The sequence below is a fragment of the Bombus pascuorum genome, chromosome 5 (assembly GCF_905332965.1).
Source record: "Bombus pascuorum chromosome 5, iyBomPasc1.1, whole genome shotgun sequence".
Classification (NCBI taxonomy): domain Eukaryota; kingdom Metazoa; phylum Arthropoda; class Insecta; order Hymenoptera; family Apidae; genus Bombus; species Bombus pascuorum.
Window position 1 is genome coordinate 11,950,496 of NC_083492.1, and position 11,065 is coordinate 11,961,560.

At 27.7% G+C, this 11,065-nt stretch overlaps 1 protein-coding gene across 2 annotated transcripts; it reads left to right on the forward strand.

The window, feature by feature from the left end:
* Positions 1–2,787: 2,787 nt before the first annotated feature.
* On the forward strand, positions 2,788–9,621 carry LOC132907526 (probable ATP-dependent RNA helicase pitchoune). 2 transcript variants are annotated; one of them, XM_060960705.1, is made up of 10 exons: positions 2,788–3,027; positions 3,124–3,228; positions 5,133–5,201; positions 6,381–6,641; positions 6,705–7,019; positions 7,094–7,395; positions 7,472–7,624; positions 7,698–7,868; positions 8,894–9,071; positions 9,377–9,621. In XM_060960705.1, exons 1-10 carry the CDS (start codon positions 2,925–2,927, stop codon positions 9,466–9,468), a joined length of 1,749 nt encoding a protein of 582 aa, XP_060816688.1. In that variant the 5' UTR covers positions 2,788–2,924; the 3' UTR covers positions 9,469–9,621. The 2 variants fall into 2 exon arrangements, with proteins under 2 accessions (XP_060816688.1, XP_060816689.1); XM_060960706.1 differs by having other exon boundaries at positions 2,789–3,018.
* The last annotated feature ends 1,444 nt before the right edge of the window (positions 9,622–11,065 follow it).

The following is an 11,065-nucleotide window of genomic DNA, read 5'->3' on the forward strand; positions in this document are numbered from 1 at the left end:
CCTTCTAATGATCTTCCTTGCTAATTTCGAGCGTCCTACGGGTTTGCAATTTCGCACGTTCGTTCTCTTGTAATGAACACCCGAGTCCGGTCATTAAAATCGTTCTTAAAGGTTCCCCAGATCATTTCAGAAGAATCTCCTTTAGGTTTAAGACCTTAATCCTCAATTGGTATCGACAGCCACGATGATTTGGATAGAGTTATTTAATTCTAGAATTACTTAATTCTTATTTATACTTCAGTAAATACCAAAAGTACTCATTATTAGTTGCACTTCTAAATTCAGATATATCTGAATTCACTAATGTAATATACCACAGATGCATTGAAGTATGAACACCTGGTCAGGGTTACAGCCAATTAGCTCATATTACTTGCCATATAATTAATAATTATACCAGTTGTTCAGTTAGTTGCTTTGTTGTATAACGATATAATTAATAATTATATATCAAATAATACCGATTGCCGCATCGGGTCTTACCGCGAGGAAGTGTTGCGAATGGGGACCAATCCTATCCATGACTCATTCACCTTCCTTCTACGCAAAAAAATTTTTAATTTATTCATCATCAAATAAATATTCCTTCTGGTGTGCATTTGCACAATGTTTAAAACAATCAACAAAAGGAGCTTTAAGAAGTAGACCGACGCGAAAACTAGAAACCGAACTAGGATCCAGAAAAACCTGAAATCTAAAAATTAAATTAAATCTTGGTCTAATAATAATTCTATATGCAGCACTGCCTTATATATATATGTGAACCATATATATATATGTGTGAACCATATATATATATATGGCTACGTATATATATACACACACACACATATGTCGGAGACAGAAGGACAACGGGGCCCCCCGTTGGAATTATTTGGAAAAACCTCAATACTGTAGGCTCGAGGCGACAACCGGTTGCCGAGCGTAGCCACGGTCACGGGATAAACGTTCCACCTAACAGAGAAGTGCCAATATTATGAGACACACGTTGTGAACAATCAAACTCCGAGCAGGAACAATGTCGCAGCTACGCGGGTCTGCCTAGCAACGGCGGCTGCAATCTTGTTGGTATCCCCGGCCAATATTCAACCAAAACGAACGCGATCGTAAGGAGAGGAAAGTTTTCATCATTCATTTTTTCTTGCGATCTCCTTGGAGAGTTACACATCGTCTTTAAGTGCAGTGCATGTACCGAGCGTCACAGCGAACGTTGCTTTGTGCTTCAAAGTATATTCTGAGTTTAACAAGGAGTTAGCCCGTGGACCGTGGATTCGTCATATCGAACCTAAGGTCATTGTCATTAGCGTCTAGTTACCGCGGCCACTTGTCGATTTTGTACTATCTATATCTGTGATAATAAACGCCATCTCGATTGTACAACAACGATGAACAACCCAGGCGAAGAGTCGTTACACGCTCCTAATCCAAGCCTTAACGTTAACCCGACACATATATATGTGTACAACAAAATCTTCAACTTTTATTATCCTGAAAATGAAAACTAATTGCTTATGATTAAGAATTATAATAATTACGATTAAGAGTTAAACAAAAAGGACAAGAGAATAAAATGAAATATATGCCATATAGAATTAACTACTACATAATACATATATATATATATATGTTTAGAATTGTGGCCCCAATAGCATATACAAAAAACATCAAAATCGGTGATATCGGCGAACTTCTAAATAATTACCATAATTTTTACTCAGTAATGGAAGTAAGATGGATGAAAATCGTAAAATTAGTCATGACGTCAAATCTCGTCTGTAGTTAATTTGTTCTTCTGTTTTTGTCGTTTCTGTAAATGAATACGTATGCAAATCAAATACATTATCGTCAGAAATATTATTCGCAGCCTACCAACTACTGAAATTACTATTAAAATGAAATTTAACAAAAACATTATTGCGAGAAAAGTAAATTTAATGTTATATCTAAAAAGCTATTGTATATGGAGAATATATCAAAATTATTGCATCATTTTACTGATTCATTATCGTTTGAAAGGAAAGATTTTCTTTTCTTCGTTAAAAAGATATAATAAATAATTAATTTCTCTTTCAAAGGCAACTTAATTCAATTATTGCGCGATTTTATTATTCTCATATTTGTTTATATCGAATAGAAAAGATTTCCATAGAACCATACAATGAAACAGGCTCTGATGATGTGAACCACAGCGCCACAGCATTCCACGTTTGTGGTGGAACTAATTAGGTTCTTGTATATGCCAGCTTGAAACCAAATAGAACAGATTCCTAATTTTTTCGTATATTTTGGCGTAGTATACTATTAGTACTTGGTTGCTGGGAACAGTATTAGCTCGAGAACAATTAGAACTCATTTCCTCTCTGATAGTACATTGTAAAATAGTTTAGACATTAATTTTTTTAAGTTACCTTTCACTATAAGTAGTTCCATAAACAAACCCATAAAAACGGACAGAAGAGCGCGGCCCTTCAAATAATAAAGTTCAGTTTGGGGTTTAATTTAATTTTATAATATTTATATTTTTTAATCTGTAATTTCTAAGTTTGTTTAATTCATTTTCTAATAAAACCTCTGTTTTGGTTCTTATTGTATTGAAGTTTTAAGCTATTCCTTCTTCGTATAAATTAAAAAAAAATAATAGGGAAAGATTAATGCGGATAGAATTCCCACCTCCATCTTTTGGCTGACATTTTTAACATTGGATCAAGAATGTCCCTTCTCACATGTGTTCTTAACAACGGCTTGAAGCAGAGAGAAGCCATTGATATGTCAGTGAGAGAAACGCTCTGATTGGGCGACCGCAACGCTCACTGCCAGTCATTGCAAACTAGTTTTAAAGAAGACAATTTTCAGTTTAGCACATGGATAAAACGTGTTAAGATATTTTATTGCATTAAAATAAGCATTTGATTTATTAAATAAATATGTCAGTACCTAATAAAATTTTAATGCGAAAAATTAAGAAAAAAGAAAGGAAGAAATTTGAAGTATTGAAAGAACGGGAGAAACAAATACAAGGTTATAAATGTAGTCATAAAATATAATTTATTATTGCTATATTATAACCTATCTTTACATAAAATTATTAGCTCTTACTGATAATCTATTTTATATTAATGGCAGGTGAAGTCCTAATTGAAAACTTAGAAGATGATATTCAAGAAAATGAGACAGATGTTATGAATGAATCGAAACGACGTCACTCACAAGAAAGTGTACCAGTAAAAAGTAAGTTAAAATAATTATTTATTTAATTTATACAATTTAGATTATATTTATTAATATTTTAATTTTCTTCAAAACTGAAAATAAACTGTATTTATGTTTGTTATATTTTTAAGGCACATATGAAGTATACAGAATAGTGAAAGCATTGCTATGTAGAATTTAATTTGTTAACTGAAATTAGTATATTAACATCCGTTAGAATCAAAACAGATTTACTCAAATTGCTTTTTATAATTTCCTAATTTTAATCTAAATCATGTTTGAGAAAAATTCTTTAATATGTAAGTAACCTTTTAATGTTCATATTTTTTACCATCTAACCATAAAAAAATAATAACATAATAGAATGGAAAGTGTAATGTAAATAGTAAAAGAAAGTAATTCTTTCTATAAATGTGAAAAATATAATTTTCAATCAGCGTAATTCAAAGTTTAATTTTTTATCTTCTTGGATGAGCGAAAATAATGAATTGGATGTCTAAAATTTTTATTGTTTGCATACTAATATTCATATAATGAAAAGTATATATAATATACAAGATATGTCAAGGAGTTAATGGTAAACTTTAACAGCATGTAGTATTTATTAACACAGGCAAAAGAGTTTTAACGAACATGAATCCAAATGTCATTAGTTTTCGACTTATAGAATATTTCCATTACTTATATTTATCTCTGTTTACATTAATCTACAACATATATTTAACGCGATGGTCATTCATTTCATGACATGCTTTGACATGGTATGTTGCAGAATCATTATTTAAATTATTTAAATTATGATTAATTATTTAAATAGTGTAAAAGTAAGTTGAGAAATAACAGTAATTATTTAATATCAGACAATCTCATTGATTCCAATGACTTTCAAGTGTGTTGTCCAAATCAACATCATGAACAATTTTCCCCTATGCATGTTACCATTGCTTGACTATAGTTTCCTAGATATACACAAGAAACCTCAATTAAATTTATAGTATAACCATACTTCATTCTGGCATAAATGGACACAGTGATGGCATAAAGTTCTTATGATCACAAATTTGATCATTTTATCATTGATCATGTTGTGTCCTGGAGTTTCCTTTGGATTTATGTTGTTATTAAGAATGAAACTTCCAAAAAAATCAAAATCTTTCTTCAAAAGATCGTGCTTAGGAGGGCAATAAATAGTAGATATTGCAGACTATACCAGTCTTGAATCATAACATTAGATCCCTGGAGATAATTTTTTATATCATGCTTCTAATGGAGTTTATAATGTTTTATATTTGATTTTATATCAATGTCTGATTTACCTGACCACTGGGGTGTTGAATGTTATGTATTATAGACATTGATATTGAAGTGATTTTTGTCTGTGAAATGAGTTTCAAAAATGAGCATTATATCTACTTTGTGGCAGTCTAGGATGATTTCCAGTTTGTTTTTATGTTGAACTAATGCAATGGCATTCCCTGTAGTAATACATATCAGCTTCATTATTTTATACTGAGCGTTATTTTATTTATTACCAGTGCTAACAAAGATAATAAGTTTATATTCTGTCTGTGTTTTAATTAATTTCTCTAATCTGCTGAAATTTTCTATAGTTTGTACATTAGTAGTATGGCTATCGTTGGTATTATATGATGTAGATATTTATTAACAATAAGACTGCAAACCAACTGAGACATGAGAAATTAAACGTAGCCATATGTGCTATCTGTTTATTTGAGAGTATATGACTTTTACTTTATATATTTTTCATCTGCATAAACTTGAATAATCTATTTATATAATATAAAACAACTATTTGTATGTGATATTAAAAAATTTCAAATTTAAATCTTATTTTATCAACCCAGACGTTTCCCTTAATAGAATATATTTATTGTATAACACGTAATTATTATATGTTACAGAGAAAAGAAAGAATATGGAAGATGATCACATATCACAAGAAAACAATACTAATGGTATAGATGAAAATTGTAAGTATTTTAAGAAAATTTCACTAATCTTTTAATTACTGTAAATTCCAAAACAAAAACATTTGCTATAAGTGACATATTATTCGGAAATTAACCATCGAAGTTCATTAAAAATATTTTTATTTAAAAAGTTCTTTTCATACAATTTTATGGTTTACCCCTTAGATAATCAGTATTAAATTATATATAAGCTGTATAGTTCAATGGTATTTACAATTTTATAACCTTATCAAATAATTTTTTGAAAAAGGTTGATATATAGAGATTTTCGTTGCAGGTAATATAACTCAACATAGTTGGATTCCTTATGAAAAAATTAATTGAAAATATAGAACAGTTCATGCATTCATACCTCTACTCTGTATTAATAATATTGATAATAATACTCTTAGTTTCATATATACAACATTAATTTATAACTATTGTATCAGAATAAATGTGTTGTTCAATAGAAAGTTTTCATAACATGCTATTAGAGTTTAGTGAATGCAAAAAAAAAGCATGCAAATCGGTAAATTTCCATAGACAACAATACTCAAATAGAGTTTATCCCTATATAAGATCTTCTTACAGTTTTGAACAATTTTTGGTACTGTGTGATAAATTTCCTTCAAAAGACTTATTACAAATGAGGATGATATTATCTAAGCATTAAATCTCTTTCACGTTAATCGTATTCATTTATTTGACAAGTGACTAAAAAACTGAATATGTCAATTAAAAATGTCAATACAATAGGAAAAATGATTATTATTAAATTTGTTTAATATTCTTTTAGAATCTAAGAAGGAACATTTTTATTGATAATATTATATTAAAAGTATATGAATTCATTTAAGAGAATTAAGATCATCAATTCTTTTTTAATACGGAAAAATATATATATATATTTTAAAAATCATAATTATTACAATTTATTATTAATTAACAGATAGATAATTCTATATGTCAATTTTTTCCAAAAAGACAATTGGAGAAGTTTAGAAATTGTGAACATTATTACGTGATCCATGCTGTGTATTTTGTGTGTGTGTGTGTGTGTTTGTGTGTTTGTTTGTTTACATATATATATATATTTGTTTTATATATATATATATATATATATATATATATATATTTGTTTGTTCATATATATATATATATATGAATATTAATTTGATTTATTTTTCATTCTTGCAGTACCTGGATCTGCAATGGGTCTAACAATAACAAATGATACAAGTTTTAAGGTATTAGCAGAATCTGTTTGTGAAAATACTTTAAAAGCAATAGAAGACATGGGTTTTACAAATATGACAGAAATACAAGCAAAAGCTATTCCTCCTTTACTAGAAGGAAGAGATCTAGTGGGTTCTGCAAAAACAGGATCTGGGAAAACTTTAGCATTTTTAATACCTGCTGTTGAATTAATTTATAAATTGAAATTTATGCCTCGCAATGGTATGTTAATAATATAAATAAAATATTTGGAATATAAGTATTTCATTATATTACTATTTTTAGGCACAGGTTGCATTATTATATCTCCAACACGAGAGTTATCTATGCAAACATTTGGAGTTTTAAAAGAACTAATGAAGTATCATTACCATACATATGGTTTACTAATGGGGGGTGCTAATAGACAGACTGAAGCTCAAAAACTTGGAAGAGGAATTAATATTGTCGTAGCTACCCCTGGTAGATTATTGGATCATCTACAAAATACAGCAGACTTTTTGTATAAAAATCTTCAATGTCTGGTTATTGATGAAGCTGATCGTATCTTAGATATTGGTTTTGAAGAAGAACTGAAACAAATTATTAACATTTTACCAAGTTAGTTCCATCTTTCATATTTTTGCAGCAGAAATAATGACAATGATAAAGAATATATACATATTTTATTATAGAAAAGAGATTAACAATGTTGTTCAGTGCAACACAAACCAAGCGAACGGAAATGTTAACAACTTTAGCTTTAAAAAAAGAACCAGTTTATGTTGGTGTTGATGATGATAAGGAAAAAGCAACAGTAGAAGGTTTAGAACAGGGTTATGTTGTGTGCCCCAGTGAAAAGAGATTTTTACTTTTATTTACTTTTTTAAAAAAGAACAGAAAGAAAAAGGTTATGGTTTTCTTCAGTTCGTGCATGTCAGTCAAATATCACCATGAACTACTAAATTACATTGATTTGCCAGTATTAAGCATACATGTACGGTACAATGTGGAATACTTTCAATTAGTTGATACCTAACAGTTTTATATTACATATTTTAATTATTTGATAGGGGAAACAGAAACAAACAAAGAGAACAACAACATTTTTCCAATTCTGTAACGCGTCTTCTGGTATACTCCTTTGTACTGATGTGGCTGCTCGTGGTCTTGATATACCAGCTGTTGATTGGATTGTACAATATGATCCTCCAGATGATCCTAAGGCAAATTAAATTAAATGTAACATAATGCAAACATTAAATTGGTAATGAATATAATAGCTAAATGCTGTTGCAGGAATATATTCATCGTGTTGGTAGAACAGCTAGAGGAGAAGGTAGCAGCGGTCATGCGTTACTAATTTTAAGGCCAGAGGAACTTGGTTTCCTCCGTTATCTTAAACAGGCTAGAGTACCTGTAAACGAATTTGATTTTTCATGGAATAAAATTGCTGATATTCAATTACAGGTAAATATACATATTTTCATTTTTATTTTTTAACTAAAAATTTATAGAATTGGAAATATTTTATGTAAAGCAATCCGTAAATCCATATTAAAACTTTACAAAATGAAGATAACGAAATATAATCTCTAAATTCTATTCAATTTTGTAACAAAGTCAATTTGTAGAATTTGTCAAAACAAGAATGATTATGTTCCATTTTAGGTATATGTAGGAAGTTAATAGTTTGTGATATATTCATAATTAATGAATCATGCCTTATATTTTAAAATACACAACATGTATATCATGGTTATTACTGATATATGGTGTCTATACACCAAATATAAAAAATATTCTTTTCTTTTACGATTTTGGTCTTATTGTTAAGGTAGAATAATAATATATACAATATATATTATTAATTAAATTAATGTATTGTAAGTTCTCCTAATACATCTATATATATATATATATAGGTAATTAGAATAATATAATTAGATGTGATACATATTTGAATAATATAAGATAAAAAATAATATTATATATACATATCTGTATTACTCTGTTTTTTTGAGTTTTCTTTTTTTAAAAGTCTTGGGTAAAGGATACGTAATAATTGTATGTGCAAACATTTTCTGTAAACATAAAATACAAAGACGACTAAAAATGTAAATTAACTACATGAATTGGATACCTTATGTATCAGTTACAGTATTTCAGATTAAAGTAAATTGAATTTTTCTGTTATTTCCATCTACAAATATAAATCACTTTTACTCCAACATTTTGAATACACAGAAAAAACAAAATGTGTGTGACAAAAAAATGAGTTTCTTCTACATTTGTTTTACATTAAACCGTAATTTTCCATAATAAAAATTATAAAAACTTAGAGATATTTGATAATGTATGATGCTATTAAATATAATACTTCTTATTATTAATTTCTGTTGTTTTAAAGTAATTCTAATAATTGTTTCAATATAGTTAGGACTATCTGAAGTGTGCTACATTAAAATTAAATTGTGTTTCCTCATCTGTTTTAGCTTGAAAAATTGGTTTCGAAGAATTATTTTTTGAATATGTCAGCAAAAGAAGCCTTCAAAGCATATGTGAGGGCATATGATTCTCATCATTTGAAGCAAATTTTTGATATTGAAACCCTGGACTTATCAAAGGTTGCAAAATCTTTTGGGTTCGTGGTTCCACCAGCTGTGGATTTGAGTATCCTTTTTAATATAATCTCTTATTGAGATTTCAATAATATTTGGTATTTTAATACTTAATTTGCGTATTTATTATATTCATTTACTATATATATATATATGCGTATAATGCACAGAAAACTAGACTTTGATTATATAAAATGTTAAAAATGTTCTTTCTTTATTTGCTATATTTTTATAATGTACAGAAAATTTTTTATTCTTTATATATTTTTGTTTGGATTACATATATGTACCTGCTAGCTGCATTTATATATACAAATATTGTAGAAAAATTGCTTCCTTAACATTATTTCATTATAGAAGTGGGAGTAAGTAAAAGTTCCCGACCACGAAAAAAATTAGGTGGAGGTGGTTATGGATACTCTAAATTCAAATCACGGTCTAACTTTTAAATTGATTATCTTATATAAAATGCAAAATATAATTTGCCTAATTTTATAAAGAAATAAGATATACTTCATAAAACATAATTCTTTATTTACCTTTTTAAGGTATTGTACAATATGCAAGATTTGTATAAAATATTAGAAAATTTATAAATAAGACATGTGTGGATATTTATTTCCTGGAATAGTTGTATTGTTTATAAGAATATTTTAAATGGTAACTTATGTATTATTTATGCATACTGCAATTTGTAAAACTATATAATAACTATTGCTGTATGTAATTATTTTATTATTACAGTATGAAGTATAATATAGAGATATAGAATCCATCTAGATATATTATAATATTTTTTACAGTTGTATTAAATTAGGTTAGATTTAAATAAAGTTAACTTATTCGAGGCAAAATTTGATTCATCCGTAAAGATCTTATTTCATGCTACACTAGCAAATATTTAATTATGCTATATTAATATTTTTTTTTATTTTTTGTGACTAAAAGATAAATAGCATAGTAGTTAATTATACTATAATCCATGAAACAATTTTTAAAGTAACTACGCAGAATATATTCTTAAAAAGGAAAGCGGTAAAACTTTATATTGTCTTGTGGTACTATAGCTTATTGATTTAAAAGTAATGAAAGACTGTAAACAGATGTAGAATATTTCACATAAATATATTGTAAAGTACTCAGCATCGCTAGAATATGATGGCAATAAATTATATATTATGTTATTATATATAGACGGTGCTGCTTAAGTATTATAAAATAATCAATATATTCTTTTAATTGTTTATATTACCTGTCATTTCTTATAAAATAAAGAACTAAAAAGAAACTATTGATTGGTGAAAAATGACATGAGAAATACTTTATAATGTGTGACACCCACGCTATTTCTCAGTAGTACCATGTATGGCACATGGTGTATGACGTCAACGCTACTTTATACTAACCAATACATGTGTGTAGGCGTGTTGGATATGGCACAAAAGGAAACGCTCGTGGGATAACACTAAGGCGACAGAATTTATAATCGATCGCTGTTTTTGAGTCACGTCTTTATAGATTACTATTTGTAAAATTCATCTTCTCTCTTTTCAAGAAATAAAATTACGATATATATTTTACTTTTTCAATAAGGTGTATATGTTTTTACTTTTAACTTTTATTGTTATCGCTTATGATCCTTTAAGCAATTATAAAGAAGAATTTATTATAAATAACATCAAATAATATATATTTATATTTAATAATATATATTTCCTCCATTTAACAGATATCTATGTTTTTATTCTATACGACTTAACGTACTAAAACTTAAAATAAATTTCAAACATTTAAAAAAACTACGAGAAAGGTTTCAATACTTAAATTTTCCATATGTAACATTATATAATGATGTACAGAATTGAATATAGATTTACAAAAATGAACCTTTCATGTTTTTCTTATTCAAAAATGGGCACATTTTCTGTAAATAATTTGAATGAGCATTTTTGTACAAACTAATCAAGGACAATATTAAAATTTCCCAATATTTAATTGATATATTATGCATCTTTCAGTCCTTGTCTAAAGACTATAATAAAAATT